Source organism: Callithrix jacchus, chromosome 3 (genome assembly GCF_049354715.1).
Source record: "Callithrix jacchus isolate 240 chromosome 3, calJac240_pri, whole genome shotgun sequence".
NCBI classification, from domain to species: Eukaryota; Metazoa; Chordata; class Mammalia; order Primates; family Cebidae; genus Callithrix; species Callithrix jacchus.
Window position 1 is genome coordinate 46,029,784 of NC_133504.1, and position 23,393 is coordinate 46,053,176.

Sequence of the window (23,393 nt, forward strand, 5' to 3'; positions counted from 1 at the left end):
TTCGATAAGAATTTTGAAGGGGATACCAATATTCAAGCCATGGCAGCAAACATCCAATTTCATACTTCTGTCTGTTGATATCCAGCTTTCCTAACACAATGACTTATAATCTTAGAAGGATGAATTGTGATAGGCTCAGTATGCAGGGCAAGAATGAAAGCAGATAAATCAGTGAAGATATTACTGAAGCATTTTAGAAAAGAAGGGATGGTGACTTAGAATGATGTGGTAGCAATGGTGATGGAGAGAAGTAAACATATATGTGATACATTTAATAGTTAAAGCAGTAGAACTTGCTTTCATGAATGGGATTTGGAGGTGAGGAAATGACAAAATCAAGGATTATTTCTTGAGTTTGAATGGACTTTGGTGCTATTTATTGTGGTGGGACAAACTGAAGTAGTGATGGGGAAGAGGTATTATGGGCATGAGTATGTAGAATCAAGAGTTCTGCTTTGGAATATTGGATTTGAAATGTCCTATTGGATATCCAAGTGAAGATTTTTAGTTAGGCAACTGGCTCTGTGACTCAGAAATAAAGGAGACCAAGGGTAGGGTTGGAGATGTAAACATAGGAATTAGTTGTATATAGGTGAGATTAAAAGTCATAGAACTGGATGAAATAATTTAGAAGGAGAAAAGAATACACAGCTGACCTCTTGGATATTATGAGATTTATAGGTAGTGCAGCAGAGGATGTAGCAAAGTGGGCAGTGAAGAAGCTTGGAGGAAAATCAAGAAAGTGCCATATATTATTGAAAAAGTTCAGAGAAGAAAATGTTTTAAGAACTTTAAGAATCTTTTCACAGTTATCTTGCTATTTGTATATAGTCCTATAACTTTCCCTATTAAATTGTGAACTCTTTGTGGACAGTGTTATGCATGTTTGTATTCCTTACAGGTAGCAGCTTAGACCTGACTGGCAGAAGTGGATAGTCAAAGAGTTTCTTTTCCTTATAAGTACTGCTGGATCCACAGCAATGACCAGACACTATTCTATGCTTTGGTTATGTAAAGATAAATTATAACTAGTGGGTGCATTGTAAAATGGAAGACAAATTTGTAAATACATAATTGAAATTGTGTTATATAGAGAGATTCAAAGTAATACGTACCAAAGAAGAGGCTTATGCCCTTTGGTAGGGGATTACTTCTGTGGAGGGAAAGTAGGTGTGGGATCACAAAAGGTTTTGTAGTGAACCTTTACTTTGGTTTAGCTTTGATAGTAGGTTAGTTGGAATGTGAAGTGAGGTCATTCCTCGGACAGTAGGAACAGAGGCAAAGAGGTGTATAATAACAGGGTGTAATGTATGGGAAAGCAGTTCTTGGCCTAGAGTTCTTAGAGTATGAAAGTTTAACAACGAGACTGATTTCTAAGCCATGCAAAGGGGTTTAGTCTCTTTCGTAGATCATGGGAAGATGGCTGATACCTTGTAAACTATACAGTGATGATCAGATCTTCATTTTAGGAAGATAACCCTGATGAAGAGTTGGCAAGAATAGTAAGACTCCTGGAAAAGTTGGATTGGAGGTTATTATAATAATCAAAACCATGATCCTGAGTGCCAGTGAGTTTCCAGTGAAGGGCAGTATAAAATATTACAAAGAAAAACAACTTTTAAAGTTATTGCAGAGGTAGAACAGGCAGTACTCAGTCTGTTGGATCTGTAGGATGATGACAAAGGAAGATATGACTGATATTTCTAGTTTCAGTAACTGGATAAATAATGGTTATGTTAATGGGGTAGAGAATGAAAGAATGAATGATCTCTGTATAAGGGACTACTTTGATAAATCATTGTACATTCCATCCACAGCAGTCACTTGAAGCTGTTTTGATTACATAATGGTATACAGTTAAGTAAAATATACAAGTAGTATAGGATGACTTCTTAAGTGTTTAAAAATATTATTACAAAACACATAAACATGTACATGTGTATATATATATGCACATAAATATTCATTTTGTGTTTCATATATATGCACGTAAATACTCTATATGTTTCTATAAATTTAGATAAATGTAAGGACAGAAAGATAACCTACTGATGGTAGTGACATATGCTGAAAGTGAACAGGAAAGGGGGTTGGGAGCTTTCACTTACTGCTTTATTAATAAAGTGTTGCATGGTTTTTAAACACTTCATAACCAGAAAAATGCATCAAACATCAACACAGAAAATTATTCATCTATCTATATAAGTTTATATGTCAGTAAATGGACACCTTAAAAACTAAATGATAGGAAGGGATGTTTTGGTTTTCTTGGAAATATAACACACAAAATTTTTTCTCTTTATAACTTTGTTCATACTGTTTTCTGAAGTATCTTTCTCTCTTTGTTGCTTTTCCCCTTTATTTAAGGTTCAACTTCATGCTCTAACTTTCTATTGGAGCTTTCTTTTCATTGTTAGTAGATTATTGTGATCTTTGCTTCTATAGAGATATGGTAGCAAATGTATTCTTATGTTCTAATTTTACTTGTGTTGCTTATTTATAACAAATTTCCACAAATATTGCAGCTTAAAACAACATGTTTACTATCCTACAGTTTCTGTGAGTCAGAAGTCTGGATTCAGCTTAGTTGGATCTTCTGCTTAGGGTTTTACAAGTCTACAATAAAGGTGTTGGTCAAACTGCATTCCTCTTTGGAGCTTGGAGTCATTTTGCAAGCTCACATATTTCTTGGCAGAATTCAGTTCCATGCTGCTGTGGGACTGAGGTTCCCATTTTCTTGTTTACTGTTACTGAGAGGATGTTTTCAGCTCCTACAGGTTGTCCATATTGCCCTGTCTTAATGGACTTCTCACACATAGCCACTTCTTCTTCAAGGGTGGCAGGAGAATCTCTCTAGTGTGTTAGGGCAGAGCTTTATTACATAACACAAGCACCAGAGTGATTATCCCATCACTGTTGGCATGTAAAGCAACTGAATTAAGGAATGATTATCCTATAATCTTTACCATATTCTGTTTGCTAGAAGGAAGTGCCAGATTCTGCCCAGGTTGAACTCAAGGGGCTGGAATCATGTAAAGCCATGACTCACTGGAGGTCAAATTATGGTATATCCACAATAGCACTTAAATTAATTTGAGTTTCAAGCTGGAAAAGACTCCAGTGTATTATCTTTTTCCCCAACTAAAAATATAATGAAATATCATATTTGGTGCTTAACCTAGTCTATAATGTAATATGTGTTGAACAGATGTTTGACAGTGTTTTAAAAGGCAGAGGGACAAAAATGTTGAAAGATCAGAATTAGCACTCAGAAGATTTAGTCAGTTATAATGTGGATTAAATGATGAAACCTTTATTTTTAGGCTATTGGCTATAAAACAGCATACATTAAAGCTGAGAATATTACAAAGGAAATATTGACAAGATTTGTTGATTGATTAGGGGCCTGGAGGAAGGTTAGAGAAGAGGGGAAGAGACTAAAATAACTTTGAGGTTACTTGTTTGGGGACTAACAGGATAGTATGCCATTGACTAATCAATCCAATTAACGTTTGAGAGTACAAGGCAATATATTGATGTTAAATTCACAATGTGGTTTTAGGTCTCTAGAGGGAAACTAAGAAACCAAACCAGTATTTCACATATGTGCTCTTGAAAGCCCTTCCCTTCTTTATCTGTAGAATCAGAGGAAGTTATTCATTAGTGGGTTTTAAAATTACACTAGGGATTGTTTTTGTCTATAATGCCTACATGAGTACTGTTTAATAGCATTTGAAAACAAAATACCCTGATGATGTCATCCCCAAATCATAGATAAGGTATTGCATTAACTTCTAAAGTAGCTGGAAGACAGTTTGAGGACAGAAGAGAGGGTCTGATAGATGTGGAGTCAAATTATGATAGTGTATGTGAGCTTAATAGAGATTGAAACAAAGTGATTGAAAGGCAGAAAGCCTTTTTATTTTCTTTAAGGATTTTCTGTTTTCCTTTATTGTAATTATTGATTGCTCTAAAGCTTCAAAGAATAGAGAAATATAAGTAGGAGGACTTAAGCCTCACTTGCTAGGCCAGAAATGTGCATGCTTTTTCTGTAAAAGGCCAGATAGTTCTTTAGACCTTGCAGTACATACTGTCTTTGTCACAGCTGACCAACTCACTGTAGTACAGTGATTTGAAAACAGCCTTGGATAACACTTAAACAAATGGGCATAGTTGTGCTCCTGTAGAGCTTACTAATCAAAAACAGTTGGTAGGCCCACAGGCCTTAATTTGCTGACCCCTGTTCTAGATTATTGGCAGTTGGGTGTATTTTCTTTTATATTTTCCCCAAACTCATATTGTTCATCATGTTCCTCAGGATTATTTTTCCCCTTAATGTATATTGTAGACATTGTTTTGTCAGTTTGGAAGCTTTTTAAAATTATATGATTGTATATTTTGATTCTTTAAGGTTTTCACTTTTATAAATAGTGTAGTGAAATTCATTATTTCACTAGGAACATTTTCCCACGTTTTTCTGCACTTATGGAAAAGGTTCATGGGCACATTATTAAGAGTGTCAGCTGGGTGCAGTGGCTCACACCTGTAATCCTACAGATTGCTTTGTGACCCTACATTTTGCCTGTTTTTTATATATGTTCCATGTTTACTTGAAAAGAATATTTACTATTCACTTATTGGATATAATATTCCAGATAAGTTGGCCAGCTTAAGAAATATTCTATAACTTTATATATTCTATATCTGGTACTAGGCCATATTCTTAGGAGCATACAAATTTAGAATCTTAAAATACTAAATTTCTGTCTCTCTGGTTCGCTTATCCTTTTATTGATTTAACGTGTTTATCTTGTTATTTCTTTTTGCTTCTTCAAGTTTATTTTTTTCATACTAATAAAGGTTTATTAACTTTAACTTTTAAAAATTGTTCATGTTTTTAGAAATTATACTTTTCAATCTTTGTTGAGCCTTATATTGAAATCGTGTCACTTAAAAGCGTCATATACTTAAAAAATAATTTTACCACTAAATGTTTACTTTCTGTGTATTTCTGATACATTTAGGTTAAAATTTATCGTCTCATTATTTATGTCCTTTACATTTGCCCCACATCTTGTGTTTCTTTTTTTTTTCCTTCTTTTGAGCTAGGTATTTGTTGCTGAATTTTTTCCCATTACCTTGTTGGTTGCATATATATTTAAATACCTTTACCTTTAGTGGTTACCTAGAGATTGTAGTATGAATATTATAATTAACATTTTACATGATTCTTTTGCCAATCCGTATATGATACAGGACACATACAACACTAATTCAGTTGGTTTCTCTTGCCTTGTATGCTGCAGTTATGTATTTTAAATTGCAATATTTTTGAATTCTAGAAGTTATACAATTATTGTAAATATTCAGGTTTTTTTTTTTTTTTTTTTTTTTTTTAGATAGAGTTTTCCTGTGTTGCCCAGGCTGGAGTACAGTGGCACAATCTCAGCTCACTGCAACCTCTGCCTCCTGGGTTCAAGTGATTCTCCTGCCTCAGCCTCCCGAGTAGCTAGGATTACAGGTGCTCACCACCACACCCGGCTAATTTTTGTATTTTTCGTAGAGATGAGGTTACATCATCTCCAAGCTGGTACTGAACTCCTGACTTAGTGATTGAGCCACTTTGGCCTCCGAAAGTGCTGGGATTATAGGTGTGAGCCACCGTGCCCAGCCAGTATTCTTTTAGATTTACTGCATATTTGTCATTTTCATTGCTCCAATTTTTTCCCTGGACTTGCATCAATCTTACATTATTTTTCATCCTTGTAAAGAACGTTGGTTGGCTGGTGAGACCACAGGCATGTACTACCAGGCCTAGCTAATTTAAGAAATTTTTTCTGGGTAGAGATGGAATCTCATTACATTTCCAAGGCTGGTCTTGAACTACTGGCCTCATGTGATTCTCCTGCTTGGGCCACCCAAAATGCTGGGATGATAGGTGTGAGTGACTGGCCTGGCCTTTTAGATAGTATTTTTGTTCAGTATTTTAAAGAGACCATTGTACTCTTATATGGCTTCCATTAGGCTTATTGTTGCTCTTTTGAAGGCAAGAAGGTGTTCTTTTACTTGACCCTCTCCCCTTGTCTGTTATTACGATTTTATTCTTTGATAGTTTTACTATTGCATAACTAAGTGGGGTATCCTTAAAAAACCCTGCTTGGGTTTTATAGCACTCCATCAACATATGGCTCAGTGTTTTGTCCCAGTTTTGAAAGGTCTTGGCCATTATCTCTTCAAATATTGCTTTTTTCTAATTATGTTTTTACTCTTTCTTATACTACAGATACATTTATATTAGACCCTTTTACTGTGTCCTGTATGTCTCTTATTTATTTTGTTCAATTTTCATTCATTTTTCTTTCTTTTTAAAATAAATTATTTTAGTTTTATTTTATGTGTATATATATATATATATAAAATTGTACTTTAGATTCCGGGGTACATGTGTAGATCATGCAGGATTGTTGCATGCGTACATTCATGGCAATGTGGTTTGCTGCCTCCATCCCTCTGTCACCAATATCTGGCATTTCTCCCCATGTTATCCCTCCCCAACCTCCCCACTCCCCACTGTCCTTTCCCTAGTCCCCCCTAGCAGACCCACTGTGTGATGCTCCCTCCCTGTGTCCATGTGTTCTCATTGTTCAACACCCACCTATGAGTGAGAACATGTGGTGTTTGATTCTCTGTTCTTGTGTCCATTTGCTGAGAATGATGTCCTTTGCATGCCCCTACAAAGGACACGAACTTACTGTTTTTTATGGCTGCATAGTATTTGATGGTGTATATGTGCCACATTTTGCTTGTCTGGTCTATCATTGATGGGTATTTGGGTTGGTTCCAGGTCTTTGCTATTGTGAACAGTACTGCAGTGAACATACGTGTGCATGTGTCTTTATCTTAAAACGATTTATAATCCTTTGGATATATACCCAGTAATGGGATTGCTGGGTCAAATGGAATTTCTATTTCTAGGTCCTGGAGGAATCGCCAACTGTCTTCCAAAATGGTTGAACTAATTTACACTCCCATCAACAGTGTAAAAGTGTTCTTATTTCTCCACATCCTCTCCATCATGTGTTGTCTCCAGATTTTTTAATGATTGCCATTCTAACTGTTGTGAGATGGTATCTCAGTGTGGTTTTGATTTGCATTTCTCTAATGACCAGTGATGATGAGCATTTTTTCATATGTTTGTTGGCCTCATATATGTTTTCTTTCGAAAAGTATCTGTTCATGTCCTTTGCCCACTTTTGAATGGGTTTGTTTGTTGTTTTTTTTCTTGTAAATCTGTTGTAGTTCTTTGTAGATTCTGGATGTTAGCCCTTTCTCAGATGGGTAGATTGCAAAAATGTTTTCCCATTCTATCGGTTGCCAGTTCATTCTAATGATTGTTTCTTTTGCTGTACAGAAGCTCTGGATTTTAGTTAGATATCATCCGTCTATTTTGGCTTTTGTTGCCAATGCTTTTGGTGTTTTAGTCATGAAGCCCTTGCCTATGCCTATGTGCTGAATGGTTTTGCCTGGGTTTTCTTCTAGGGTTTTTATGGTGTTAGGTCTTATGTTTAAGTCTTTAATCCATCTGGAGTTAATTCCATCTGGAGTTAATTTTAGTGTAAGGTGTCAGGAAGGGGTCTAGTTTCTGCTTTCTGCACATAGCTAGCCACCATTTATTAAACAGGGAATCCTTTCCCCAGTGCTTGTTTTTGTCAGATTTGTCAAAGATCAGATGGTTTCAGATGTGTGGCTTTGCCTCTGAGGCCTTTGTTCTATTCCATTGGTCTATGTCTTTGTTTTGGTACCAGTACCATGCTGTTTTGATTACTATAGCCTTGTTGTATAGTTTGAAGTCAGGTAGCATGATGCCGCCAGCTTTGTTCTTTTTGCTTAGGTTTGTCTTGGCTGTGCAGGCTCTCTTTTGGTTCCATATGAAGTTTAAGGTGGTTTTTTCCAGTCCTGTGAAGAGGTTCATAGATAGTTTGATGGGGGTAGCATTGAATCTGTAAATTACTTTGGGCACTTTGGCCATTTTCACAATATTGTTTCTTCCTAACCATGAGGATGGAATGTATTTCCACCTGTTTGTGTCCTCTTATTTTCTTGAGCAGTGGCTCTTAGTTCTCCTTGAAGAGGTCCTTTACATCCTTTGTTAGTTGTATTCCTAGGTATTTTATTCTCTTTGTAGCAATTGTAAATGGGAGTTCACTCTTGATTTGGTTCTCTTTTAGTCTGTTATTGGTGTATGGGAATGCTTGTGATTTCTGCATACTGATTTTGTATCCTGAGACTTTGCTGAAGTCGCTTATCAGTTTCAGGAGATTTTGGGCTGAGACGATGGGGTCTTCTTTTTTTTTTTTTTTGAGACGGAGTTTCGCTCTTGTTACCCAGGCTGGAGTGCAATGATGTGATCTCGGCTCACCGCAACCTCCGCCTCCTGGGTTCAGGCAATTCTCCTGCCTCAGCCTCTCGAGTAGCTGGGATTACAGGCACACGCCACCATGCCTGGCTAATTTTTTTTTGTATTTTTAGTAGAGATGGGGTTTCACCATATTGACCAGGATGGTCTTGATCTTTTGAACTCGTGATCCACCCGCCTCGGCCTCCCGAAGTGCTGGGATTACAGGCCTGAGCCACTGCGCCTGGCCCTAGGGGTCTTCTAAATATAAAATCATGTTGTCTGCAAATAGAGACAATTCAACTTTCTTCTTTCCTAATTGAATACCCTTTATTTCTTTTTCATGCCTGATTGCTCTGGCTAGAACTTCCAATACTGTATTGAATAGGAGTGGTGAGAGAGGGCATCCTTGTCTAGTGCCAGATTTAAAAGGGAATGCTTCTAGTTTTTGCCCATTCAGTATGATATGGCTATGGGTTTGTCATGAATAGCTTTTATTATTTTGAGATACATTCCATCAATACCTAGTTTATTGAGAGTTTTTAGCATAAAGTCCTGTTGAAGTTTTTTGAAGACCATCTCTGCATCTATAGAGATGATCATGTGGTTTTTGTGTTTGGTTCTTTTATGGGGTGGATTACATTTAGAGACTTGCATATGATGAACCAGCGTTGCATCCCTGGAATGAAGCCTACTTGATTTTGATGGATATGCTTTGTGATGTGCTGTTGCATTTGGTTTGCCCGTATTTTATTGAAGATTTTTGCATCTGTGTTCATCATGGATATTGGCCAGAAGTTTTCCTTTTTTGTTGAGTCTCTGCTGGGTTTTGGTATCAGGATGATGTTGGTCTCATAGAATGATTTGGGAAGGATTCCTTCTTTTTGGATTGTTTGCAGTAGTTTCAGAAGGAATTGTACCAGCTCCTCTTTGTACGTCTGGTAGAATTCAACTGTGAACCTATCTGGACCTGGACTTATTTTGGTTGGTAGGCTGTTAATTGCTGCCTCAACTTCAGCCCTTGTTATTGATATATTCAGGGTTTTGACTTCTTTCTGGTTTAGTCTTGGGAGGGTGCAAGTGTCTAGGAATTTCTCCATTTTTTCCAAGTTTACTGGTTTATGTGCATAGCCTTGTTTGTAGTAGTCTCTGAGGGTAGTTTGTATTTCTCTGGAATCTGTGGATTATATCCCCTTTATTGTTCTTGATTGCATCTGTTTGATTCCTCTCTCTTCTTTTTTATTAACATGGCTAGTGGTTTATTCTGTTGATCTTTTCAAAAAACCAGCTCCTGGATTTATTGATTTCTTTCCAGGGTTTTTTGTCTATCTTCTTCAGTTCTGCTTTGATCTTAGTTATTTCTTGTCTTCTTTCTTTTTGAATTTTTTTCATCTTGCTCCTCTAGCTCTTTCAATTTTGATGATAGGGTATTGATTTTAGATCTTTCCTTGCTTCTTATTTGGACATTTATTGCTATAAATTTTCCTCTAGACACTGCTTTAAATGTATCTCAGAGATTCTGGTGCATTGTGTATTCATTCTTACTGGTTTTGAAGAACATCTTTATTTCTGCCTTCATCTCATTGTTTATCCAGTCAACATTCAAGAGCCAGTTGTTCAGTTTCCATGAAGCTGTGTGGTTCTGAGTTAGTTTCTTAATCCTGAGTTCTAATTTGATTGCACTGTGGTCTGAGAGACTGTTATGATTTCCATTATTTTGCATATGCCGAGGTGTGATTTACTTCCAATTATGTGGTCAGTTTTAGAGTAGGTGCGATGTGATGTTGAGAAGAATGTATATTCTGTGGATTTGGGGTGGGGAGTTCTGTAGATGTCTATTAGGTTTGCTTGTTCCAGGTCTGAGTTCAAGTCCTGGATATCCTTGTTAATTTTCTGTCTCATTGATCTGTCTAATACTGACAGTGTATTGTTAAAGTCTCCCACTATTACAGTGTAGTAGTCTAAGTCTCTTTGTAGGTCATTAAGAACTTGCTTTATGTATCTGGGTGTTCCTGTATTGGGTGCGTACATATTTAGGATTGATAGCTCTTTTTGTTGCATTGATCCTTTTACCATTATATAATGCCCTTCTTTGTCTCTTTTGATCTTTGTTTGTTTAAAGTCTATTTTATCAGAGACTAGGATTGCAGCTCCTGCTTTTTTATGCTCTCCATTTGCTTGGTCAATCTTCCTCCATCCGTTTATTTTGAGCCTTTGTGTGTCCTTGCCTGTGAGATGGGTTTCCTGGATACAGCACACTGATGGGTTTTGGCTTTTTGTCCAATTTGCTAGTCTGTGTCTTTTGATTGGGGTGTTTAGCCCATTTACATTTAAGGTTAATATTGTTATGTGTGAATTTGATGCTGTCATTTTGATGCTAGCTGGCTGTTTTGTCTGTTAACGTGGTTTCTTCATTGTGTTGTTGGTCTTTACTGTTTGGTACGTTTTTGGAGTGACTGGTGCTGGTTGTTCCTTTCTATGTTTAGTGATTCTTTCAGGAGCTCTTGTAAGGCAGGCCTGGTGATGATGAAATCTCTCAACAATTGCTTGTTCATAAAGGATTTTATTTCTCCTATGCTTATGAAGCTTATTTTGACTGAATATGAAATTCTAGGTAGAAAATTGTTTTCTTTAAGGATGTTGAATATTGGCCCCCACTCTCTTCTGGCTTGTAGGATTTCTGCCGAGAGATCCACTGTGAGTCTGATGGGCTTCCCTTTGTGGGTTACCCGACTTTTCTCTCTGGCTGCCCTTAGCATTTTTTCCTTCATTTCAACCCTGGTGAAATCTGACGATTATGTGCCTTGGGGTTGTCCTTCTTGAAGAATATCTTTGTGGTGTTATATCTTTGTGGTGTTCTCTGTATTTCCTGGACTTGAATGTTGGTCTGACTTGCTAGGTTGGGGACGTTCTCCTAGATAGTATCCTGAAGAGTGTTTTCCAGCTTGGATTCATTCTCTCCGTCACATTCAGGTATACCTTTCAAACGCAGATTAGGTCTTTTCTCATAATCCCATGTATCGTGGAGGCTTTGTTCATTTCTTTTTACTCTTTTTTCTCTAATCTGGCCTTCTCATTTTATTTCATTGAGTTTTTCTTCAATCTCTGATATTCTTTCTTCTGCTTGGTTGATACGGCTATTGAAACTTATGTGTGCTTCACAAAGTTCTCTTGTGTTTTTTCAGTTGCATCACGGCATTTATATTCTCTCTAAGCTGTTCATTCTCATTAGGATTTCATCTAATATTTTTTCAAGGTTCTTAGTTTCTTTGCATTGGGTTCAAACATGTTCCTTTAGCTCAGAGAAGTTTGTTATTACCTACCTTCTGAAGCCTGTTTCTGTCAGTTTATCAGACTCATTCTTTATCCAGCTTTGTTCCCTTGCTGCTGAGGAGTTGTGATCCCTTGAAGGAGGAGAGGCATTTGGTTTTTGTTGTTTTCATCCTTTTGTGCTGGTTTCTTCCCATCTTTGTGGATTTATCTACCTGTGGTCTTTGTAGTTGGTGGTTTTCAGATCGGGTCTTCGAGTTGATGTCCTTTTTGTTGATGTTGAAGTTACTTCGTTCTTTTTTAGTTTTCCTTCTAACAGTGTGGCCCCTCTGATGTAGGACTGCTGGAGGTCCTCTCCATACCCTGCTTGCCTGGGGATCAGCTGTGGTGGCTACAGAACAGTAAGGGTTGCTACCAGTTTATTCTTCTATTATCTTCATCCCAGAAGGGTACCCACCAGATGTTTATGAGATGTCTCTTTGGATATATAGGGGTCAGAGAGCTGCTTGAGGTGACAACCTGTACATTATAGGAGCTTAAGAGCTGAGCTGTGAACTCCGTTGTTTTGTTCAGAGCTCTAGGCAGGTATGTTTAAGTCTGCTGCAGAGGAACTTATAACAGCATTTTTTCTCAGGTGCTCTGTCGTGCGAAGGTGGGGCCTTATCTATACGTTCATGACATGCTGCTGTCTTTTTTCAGAGATGCCCTGCCCAGCAAGATGGTAGTCTAGTCAGTCTGCCAGCAGAAGCCTTGCTGAGCTGCTGTGGGCTATGCCCAGCTGCTGTGTGAACTTTCTTGTGGTTTTGTTTACAGAGGTACAGTTAGAACTTCCTTAGTAATAGTGGAATGCCTTGGTAGTGGCGGACTGCCTCGGTAATGGCAGACTGCCTCCGTAATGGTGGACTGCCTGGTTAGTGGATGATGCCCTTTCCCCCACTGACCTTGATTGTCCCGGGTCCAGCTGTGCTTGGTATGAAACTCTCAATCTAGGGCATTTCAGATTGCTCATCTTTGTCGGGGGTGGGACTTGATGAGCCAGATTACCTGGCTCCCTGTTTCAGCCCCCATTTTTTCAGTTGAATGGTGGCTCTGTATCCCAGGAGTTCCAGGCGCCTGTTGAAACGGCCCCTCAGATTTGTGTGAGTTTTTGTGTGGAGACCTGCATCGCTGGCTGAAATAGCCATGCTGCAAACTCGTGGCGCTTTTCAGCCTGGGAATCTCCTGGACTGTGAGCAGTAAAAACTCGTTTGGAAATGTGGTGTTCACTCACCCTCTGTATTCTTCTTGCTGGTAACTGCACTCCAGAGCTGTTCCTGTTTGGCCATCTTGAATCTCTCCCCTTTCATTCATTTTTTTCTACTATATTTTAGTCTAGTTGTCACTGACCTATCTTTCAGTTTTTTTTTTCTTTTTTGGCTGAGCTGAGTAACCCAGTAAATCTATTTTTATATTTATTTATTTTGTTTTGTTCAGTACTTCTACAGTTTTCATTCTTTACTGGTATTCTCTATTGTACAATTAGTTCTAAACATATTAACTACATTTAATGTCCAGATGTGAGCCAGTTTCTATTTAGTTTTCATTCATTTGATATTGTCTCTTGGTCTGTTAGTTGGTGACTGAATGCTGAAAATTGTGTTTTAAAATTACAAGTGTAAATTTCAGTCTCTGTGATATTATCTTCCTCTAGAAAGAACTTCCTTTTGGTTTCTAATTAGCAGTTAGACTAAGAGCTTATTGTATTAATTTCGGGTCTGAACAGATCCATTCGAAGTTGGGTTTTTTTTTTTAGTTTTTGTGAGAGTTTGCCTTCTCCTAGTGTGTAGTCCTCCTGAGGTTCTCTGGAAAAACAAAACAAAACAAAAAAAAAAACAAACCTTTCGCTGTTACATTCCTTGATCATTTAGTGTAAAATAATGGTACATCATTGTATATGATGTCCAAAGAGAAGAGTAAGTATATTTTTCTGATAATATTTATTTCTTACAGGTTGCTTAGCCAGACAATGAAGGATCATCTTGTAAGAGTGGCAAATGAAGCTGAATTTATCCTGAGCAGGCAGAGAGCAGAAGATATTCACAGACATGCAGAATTTGAGGTAGGTTACACATGTGGTTGGTTTGAAGAACTTACCGTTTCTTAATGATAATCATGGGAAATTGTCCAGGTAAAATGGCAGGTCCAAAGAAATAAAAAATTTAATATTATCAAAAAATTAAAATTTAGGTTTATGGGAGAGTCATGGAGGTTCTGGGAAGATAGTACTGTCTATTTAGCCCTCTTGTCTCAGTTGCAGTTGAGCTATCAGAGAAGCTTGATAACAGAAGCCTCTTGCTTGGCTGACCTAATTTTAATAATCAGAGCTGCGTCTTGGCTCAGATAGTTTTCCAATAAAGAAAACTGGTGAGTGAGTTGGCCCTCTCTGTGCAAAACAGAGCTAGTTAGCCAGGAATGAAAATCTGTATGGCAAAGGTAAGATTGTCCAGGTTTCTAGAGAGGCACTGAACACACAGGTGTGAAATTTCTCTACCCTTAGGGTTTGAGAGCATAATAATACTTGTAGCTGAGAAAATGAGGGAGCATACACCTCTCTCCTTGGATTCTCATAGGAGAGGACTAAATAATAGACCTGTCCCAGGACCTTTGCTTATCTCAATAGTTGTGCCTGAACATGTATAAGAAATACAAATTCCTAGAAGAAATTAATGGTTTTGTAGCTATAGAAGTGACCCAGATTCACCTAAGGTGAACTAAACAATTTGACAAGCAGTATATTTGCTATAGAATTGGAAGAATTTTAAAAAGCACTGTATGGCTTCTAACATACCAAGAACAGATAAACTCGTATGTTGCTGACATTTTTTTCTGGTACATTAGAAGAGATGAAAAACCTTCCAAGTGAATTTTATACAATTAGCAAGTCTGAAAATTATTCTAGAAAAATAAAACTTAAGAATATAAGTACAAAATTTACTCTGTAACTTTGAATAATATAATTCATCAATATAAAGAATTACATAGTATGATGACCGAAAATTTTTACTGGAATTATAAAATGGTTTATTTTAGGATATCTACCTGTAAAATAAGTTATATCAACAAATTAAAAATAGAAAAAAATGAAGATATCAGTACATATAGAAAACAAAGCATATCGTGTTTTTAGCAGCCAGTCCTATTAAAACTTCGAGAAAAAGATTTATATAAGAAAACACTACAAATATGGTAAAGACTAGACTATTAAACATCATTTTAAGTGGTTAAAGTAATTTCTTTTAATAAATCAGGAAAAATGGGTGATACCTACTATACTGTTGTTAACATATTTTTTGATGTTCTTACACGTGTAAGATATAGCTAATATAAATGCTAGAAAAGAAAGAAATAAGATTACTTTCAAATTTCTAATTCTGTGGTCTAGGAAAATCTAATTCCTGTGTCCTGAGGTGTACCTGAATCTTGAACATTTTTCTGCCAGAATTAATAAGAGAATTTGTTGAGAGTATTAGGATTGTTAGATATGAGATAGTTACGCCAAAAAATAATTTAATAGGTTTTCTTTTGGCAGTAACCAGCTAAGAATCAGAAATACAGTGTATTCACAGATATGACAAAAACAGTGTTTTGGGGCCAAATTCTGCAAGGAAAGTACACATGCTCTTTGGAATGAAGCTACAAAATTTTATTAAAGAAAATACGATAAAATATAAACTAATTCCATGCTGGATGGATAGTCTACCTTGGGGTGTGTGTGTGTGTGTGTGTGTGTGTGTGTGTGTGTATGTATGTATGAGAGAAAATCAGTCTTTTGTTTGAAATAACTTGAGACTTTCAGGAAAGTTTTAAGAATAAAGCAAGAACTCCTCCTATTCACCATTCTCCAGATCAAGTGATTGTTAAATTTCTACTACATTTGTTCTCTTTCTCTTTTTGTTTTGTTTTTCTGAATTTGAGAGTAAGTTAAAGTCAGGATTCCCTCGATTACCTTCTACCTTGAAAATTTTCAGTGGGAATTTCCTAAGCACATGTCTTAATCTGGTACAGTTATCAAAATCAGAAAATTCACATTGGCAGGAAGCTGTTACTTAATGTGACAACATTACTTGTATTTTTCCAGTTTTCCAACTGGAAAAAAGACTCCATAGGGTCTTTTCAAGCCAAAGAGAGAAAATTTTATGTCACAAAAATGCTTGTTTTTCTTAATATGTAAAGTAAATGCAGTATTCATTAGTTAGGCACACCATTAAAATAACAGTAGAGTTGATTTGGCATTTAAATATGCTTTATAACAAATTTAAGCTGTGCAAATATTATATTTGGATATTTAAATATTCAGTTAATGTTGGAAAATAAATGCTTTTATGAGATCCTGAAATTTGTGAAAAAGTCTTGAAGATGTACTTGAGTCTCCAGATATTAAAACACTACTATAAAGACAGCATATATTAAAAATCTTCCAGATGAAATCAGCAATAGGGAGGAAGATGATGTGGTAAATACTTTAGAAACATATTTGAAAAATTGTAAAAGTAGAACTTGGGCATATGTGCGAATTTGGTAACCAAAATATAGGATATTTTGAAAGTAGAAATATAAAAGTAGACATCTATTATTATATATAACCTTAAGTGGAGAAAAGATACCATCAGCAACTTGGAAAAACATAATATATATGACTGACAAATGATTAATATGTTCACTGTACTTGTGATTCTTTTATTTTTATTTTTTTGAGAGGGAGTCTCACTCTGTTGCCCAGGCTGGAGTGCAGTGGTGCGATCTAGGCTCACCACATCCTCAATTCAAGTGATTCTCCTGCCTCAGCCTCCTGAGTAGCTGGGAAAACAGGTGCATGCCACCACGCCTGGCTAATTTTATATTTTTAACAGAGACGGGGGTTTCACTGTGTTGGCCAGGCTGGACTTGAACTCCTGACCTCAAATGATCTGACCACCTCAGCCTCCCAAAGTGCTGTGATTACAGGCTTGAGCCACTGTGCTCGGCTGTACTCGTAGACAGAAACTCAGTTGATATGAATTAGAAATTGACAAAAGAACCTAAAGTGACCAGTAAACATATGAAAAGGATACTTACAGATATATCCAAGAAAATGTAAATTAGAGTAATTATGATCTATGAATTTTCCATTCTTAGATTGCAAAAAGAATGATAACGTACTGCTGAAGGGAATAAGGGAGATGAAATGGGCAATGCTGTTCTTTTGTATTGCTAGCAGAATATACATTTTTGGTCTTATGGGAAAGCAATACGGTCAAACCTATTAAGATAATTTCATTGACACCCATAAATATGCAAATGCCTATTTACCAAGTGATCCTATTTTTGTGAATATATGTTAGGAATAAAAATAATATGTAAAGATGGGTACACATGGCTATTTGTTGCAGTATTTAGCAAAATAAAAAATTTAGCAAAATAAAGATTACAGAAAAAACAAGGAAATCTTTTTAACTAGAGAAAAATTATTTTCTGAAAGAATAGGAGGTTAATAAATTATGAACAAGTTAAGAGGTTGTTGGCTTCAGTTTTTAAACATGAGTTTTGACATAGAATTTACCAAGCCATTTTAGTTAATTCTTTTCAGTGAAATCATGTCATTTTTTATTAATTCTTTTATTTTTAATATTTGTGAATACATTGTAGGTGTATATATTTATGTAATACATGAGATACTTTGGTACAGGTATGCAGTGCATAATAATCACCTCATGAAATACTGGATATTCATCTCTTCAAGTATTTATTTTTTGGGTTAGAAACAATCCAGATATACCCTTTTAGTTGTTTTAAAATGCACAATTAAATTATCATTGACTGTTGTCTCCTGTTGTGCTATCAAATATTAGATGTTATTCATTCATTCTGATTTTTTTAATACCTGTTGATCATCTCCACCTCCCTGTGATTCCCTTACTACCTTTCCCAGCCTCTGTATCCATCATTCTACTCTTTCTCTCCATGAGTTGAATTGTTTTGATTTTTTAGATCCCACAAATAAGTGAGAACATGCACTGTTTGTCTTTCTGTGCATAGCTTGTTTCACTTAACATAATGATCTCCATTTTCATTCATGTTGTTGCCCATGAAAGGATCTCATTCCTTTTTATGGCTGAATAGTACCCCCTTGTGTGTAAGTACCACATTTTCTTTATCGATTCATCTTTTGCTGGACATATAGATTGCGTCCAAATCTTAGCTGTTGTAAACAGTGCTGCATCACACATGGGGGTACAAATATCTCTTAAATATACTGATTTCTAGTAATCCAGTGGGATTACTGAACCATATGGTAGCTCTATTTTAGTTTTCTGAGGGACCTCCAGACTGTTCTCCATAGTGATTTTTACTAATTTACACTCCACCAATAGTGATGAAATTTCCTTTTTCTCCGCATCCTCGGCAGCACTTTTATTACCTGACTTTTAGATACAAGCCATTTTAACTGGAGTGAGATGATATCTCATTGGCGTTTTGATTTGCATTTCTCTGATGATCAGTGATGTTGTTTGTTTTGTTTTGTTTTTGGAGACAGAGTCTTGCTCTGTCACCCAGGCTGAAGTGCAGTGATGTGATTTTGGCTCATTGCAACCTCCACTGCCCTGGTTCAGGCAATTCTCATGGGTCAGCCACCCGGGTAGTTTAGATTACAGGTCTGTGCCACCACACTTGACTAATTTTTGTATTTTTAGTAGAGGTAGGGTTTCACCGTGTTGGTCAGGCTGGCCTCAAACTCCTGACCTAAGGTGATCCACCTGCCTAGGCCTCCCAAAGTGCTGGGATTACAGGCATGAGCCACTGTGCCTCAAGTGATCTGCCTGTGTCAGCCTTCCAAAGTACTGGGATTACAGGCATGAATCACAGTGTCCGGCCATTTAATATGTTTTCTTTCTTTCTTTCTTTCTTTTTTTGAGACAGAGCCTCACTCTTTCACCCACCCTGCAGTACAGTGATGCAGTCTTGGCTCACTGCAATCTCCACCTCCCTGGTTCAAGGAATTGTCATGGCTCAGCCACCTAGGAGCTAGGATTACAGGCCTGTGTCACCACACCCAGCTAAGTTTTGTATTTCTTGTAGAGATGGGATTTTGCCATGTTCGCCAGACTGGTCTCGAACTCCTGGCCTCAAGTGATCTGCTTGCCTCAGCTTCCCAGAGTTCCAAATCTTTTGTCCATTTTTAAATTGGATTATTAGATTTTTTTTTTCCCTATAGAGTTGTTTGAGTTCCTTATATATTCTGGTTATTAATCCCTGGTCACATGGGTAGTTTGCAAATGCAAATATTTTCTCCCATTCTCTGGGTTGTCTCTTCACTTTTTTGACTGTTTTATTTGCTGTGCAGTAGCTTTTTAACTTGATGTGATCCCAACTATCCCATTTTGCTTTGGTTGCTTGCAACTGTGGAGTTTTACTAAAGAAATTCTTTTGCATAGACCAATGTCCTGGAGAATTTCCTCAGTTTTTTTTTTTTTTGGTAGTAGTTTCACAGTTTGAAGTCTTAGATTTAAGTCTTTAATCCACTTTGGTTTGATTTTTGCATAAGATGTGAGGAAGGGATCAAGGTTCATTCTTCTGCATATGGATAGCTAATTTTCCCAGTGCCATTTATTGAAAAGACTGTCTTTCTCCCAATGTGTGTTCTTGGCACCTTTGCTGAAAATTCATTTCCTATAGCTATGTGGATTTGTTTCTTGGTTCTCTTTCTGTTCCATTGGTTTATGTGTCTGGTTTTATGCCAATACCATGCTGTTTGGGTTACTATAACTCAGTAGTATAATTTGAAGTCAGATAGTCTGATTCCTCCAATTTTATTCTTTTTGCTCAGGATAGCTTTGGTTATTTTCAGTCTTTTGTGATTCCACATAAATTTTGGGATTAGCTATTTGATTTCCTTAGAGAATGTCATTAGTATTTTGATAGAGATTGTTTTGAATCTGTAGATTGCTTTGTGTAGTATGGATATTTTAACAGTGTTAATTTTCCAATCTATATACATGGAATATCCATTTTTTGGTATTCTCTTTAATTTCTTTTATCAGTGATTTATAGTTTTTATTACAGAGATCTTTCACTTCTTTTGTTAAATTTATTCTTAGGTATTAAATTTTATATGTGGCTATTGTAAAGGGAATTACTTTTTAGAATTCATGTTCAGATTGTTCACTGTTGGCATATAGATATGTTACTGTTATTAATTGATTGGTTGAGACAGGCTCTCACTCTGTCACCCGGGCTAGGGTGGAGTGACACAGTCATAGCTCACTGTAGCCTTGAACTCCTGGGCTCAGTCAGTCTGCCCACCTCAGTATCCTGAGTAGCTGGTACTATAGGCATGTGCCACCATGCCCAGCTAATTTTCATATTTTTTATAGAGACAGGGTTTTACCATGTTGCCCACCTGGTCTTGAACTCCTGGGCTCAAGCATTTCACTTCCTTATCTTCCCAAGGTGCTAGGATTACAGGCATGAGCGATTGTGCCTAGCCACTACTCATTTTTGTATGTTGATTTTTGTATACTGCAACTTTATTGAATTTGTTTATCAGTTCTAATAGTTTTTTGGTGGACTCTAGGTTTTTCTAAAAATAAGCTCATACAATCTGCAAATAAAGATAATTTGACTTACTCCTTTCCAACTTAAATGCTTTCAGTTTTCTCCATTCAGTATGATACTGGTTTTGGGTCTGTCATATATGGCTTATTATGTTAAGGCATATTCCATTTGTATCAGGTTTTTTTGAGAGTTTTTATCATGAAGGAATGTTGCACTTTATCAAATGCTTTTGTAGCATCAACTGAAATGATCATATCTTTTTTATCCTCCATTCTGTGGATATGATGTCTCACACTGATTGATTTGCATATATTGAATCATTCTTCCATCCCTGGGATAAATCCTACTTCATCGTAATTAATGATCTTTTTAATGTATTTTTAAATTCAGTTTGCTAGTATTTTGTTGAGGATTTTTGCATTAATATTCATTAGTGATATTGGCCTGTAGTTTTCTTTTTTTATATATCTATGTTTTTGGTTTTGGTAATATTGGCCTTGTAGAATGAGTGTGGAATTCTTCCCTCCTGTCTGTTTTTTGGAATACTTAGAATTGGATTGGTGTTCTTAAAATGTTTGGTAGAATTTAGTGTAGCCATCTGACCCCAGGCTTTTTCTTTACTGGCAGACTTTTTATTAAGGCTTTACTCTTGTCACTTGTTATTTGTCTGTTCAGGTTTTAGATTTCTTAGCGGTTCAATCTTGGTAGGTTTATGTATCTAGGAATTGATCCATTTCTTCTAGGTTTTCCAACTATTGGCATATAGTTGCTCATAGTATGCAGTAACGATTTTTTGATTTTCTGCAATATCAGTTGTAATGTCTCCTTTTTTATATCTGATTTTATTTATTTGGATCTTTTCTTTTTCTTCTCAGTAAAAGTTTGTCAGTTTTGTTTATGTTTTCAAGAAACCAGTTTTTTCTTTCATTGATCTTTTGTATTTTTTTCTTAATTTCAAATTCATTTATTTCTGCTCTGAACTTTATTATTTCTTCTAATTTTGTGTACCCATTGTATTTATTTCAATTTGGCTTTATTACAAGGCTTGCCAACACAATCTTATAACCTGTTATTTAAAGCTGATGGCAACTTCACTTTACAATGATTGCGTAAAGAGACAAACACACAAAAAGGACCCTAATAAAAACTCCACATTGTAAATTTGTCTCCCCAGTTTTAAACTTGCTGTTGTTTTTGTCTTATTGTACTATCTATGTCTGGAAAAGTTTCTGTAGTTACTATTGATTGGTTCATTAGTCTTTCTACTTGGTATGTTTATACACTCCAATTGCAGTGTTATGTTAGTCTGTGTTTTTCTGTGTTCTTACTATTACAAGTGAGATTTGTATCTTCAGATGGTTTCTTCTTGCTCATGAACATCCTTGTCTTTCAGATTGTAGAGCTCCCTTTAGCATTTCTTTTAGGACAGGTCTGGTGTTGATGGAATCCTTTAGCTTTTATTTGACTGGGAAAGTCTTTAAATCTCCTTTATGCTTAAAGGATATTTTTTTGGATATACTATTCTAGAGTAAAAGTGTTTTTCTTTCAGCACTTTAAATATATCATGCTACTCTTGTTCCTTGTAAGATTTCCACTGAAAAGTCTGCTGCCATACTTTTTGGAGCACCATTGTATGTTATTTGTTTCTTTTCTCTTGCTGCTTTTAGGATCCTTTCTTTATTCTTGACCTTTAGATTATTAAATGCCTAGAGGTAGTCTTCAGGTTAAATCTGCTTGCTGTTATGTAAACTTCTTTTACTTGAATTTGATACCTTAAGATTTGGGAAGTTATCTGATTATTCTTTTGAATAAACTTTCTACCCCTCTCTTTTTATCTACTTCTTCTTTAAAGCTATTATCTTGTAGATTTGCCCCTTTGAAGCTGTTTTCTGATTTTGTAGGCATGGTTCATTGTTTATTATTCTTTTTGTTTCTTCTCTATGTATTTTCAAATAGCCTGTCTTCAAGCTCATTACTTCCTTCTTGATCACTTCTGCTCTTAAGAGACTCTGGTGACTCTGATGCGTTCTTCAGCATGTCAGTTGCATTTTTTAGTTCTAGAATTTCTGACACACAAATGTATGCATGCATGCGTGCATGCGCACGGGCGCGCGCGTACACACACACACACACACACACACACACAGAATTTGTTTGTTTGTTTGTTTTGAGACTGGGTCTGGCTCTGTCACCCAGGCTGCAGTGCAATGGTAGGATCTCGGCTCACTGTACCCTCCACCTCCCAGAATTATTCTGCATGATTTAAATCAATTTTTTCACAGTGTGGGCTTGTTTGTGACTATTCTCCTTGGGAAAGCTTTCCAGGTATTTGAAAGGCCTTGGACCTTAACCCTAATAACTCTGTGTTTTTTGCTGATTCGTAGAGATACCATTTTGGTGGTCTTACACAAGATGTGGAAGAACTGTCTGGATTACCAGCTGGAGGCTCTTGTTCTTTTTCCTTTCTTTCTCTCATATAAACAGAATCTATATCTCTGCTGAGCCACCTGGAACTGGGGGTGTGGTGATACAAGTAAGTCTGTGACCAACGCCACTGGGACTGTACTGGGTTAGACCTGAAACTTGCACAGCATTGGGTCTTGCCCAAGTTCCTTTCCTTCAGGGCCATGAGTTCCCACAGGCTCCTGTAATGTGCAAAGGTGCTGCCTGGGAGCCAGGGATTAGAGTTAAACAGCTTAGCAATTTACCTGATATTCTATTCTACTGTGGTTATGCCTGCACTCAAGCCATAATACAAAGTCTTTCCTAATCTTTCCTTTACTTTATACCAGCAGAGGTCCTCTCCCTGTGGCCACTCCTACCATCAATAGGCGGTTCTGCCAGGCCACCACTGATACTTACTGAGAGCCTAGGGGCTCTTCAGTCAGCTTGTGGTGAATGCTGCCAGGCCTGTGACTCACTCTTCAGGGCAGTGAGCTCCCCTCTGTCCCAGAGCGGGTCCAAAAATGCTGCCCAGGAGCCTAAGCCTGGACTTTGGGACCCCAAGAGCCAGGTTATTGCTCTGTCCCATGTAGCCAAGCTAGTACCTAGGATGCAAGACAAAATTCCCTTAACTTTTCCCTCTGCTTTTCTGAAACATTAGTAATATTTCACTGTAGGTACCATAGCTGGGAATAAACTGGGTCACCCCTGAAGC

At 36.8% G+C, this 23,393-nt stretch overlaps 1 protein-coding gene across 6 annotated transcripts in view; it reads left to right on the top strand.

Annotated features, from left to right (window-relative positions):
- Positions 1 to 23,393, top strand: part of LRBA (LPS responsive beige-like anchor protein) — a 772,728-nt gene that overhangs the window by 275,428 nt on the left and 473,907 nt on the right. For all 6 annotated transcript variants that reach the window (XM_017970205.4, XM_035294467.3, XM_008992610.5 and 3 more), the window contains one exon: positions 13,655 to 13,763. In XM_017970205.4, coding sequence (XP_017825694.2) covers positions 13,655 to 13,763 — 109 coding nt within the window. The remainder of the gene's footprint in view (positions 1 to 13,654; positions 13,764 to 23,393) is intronic.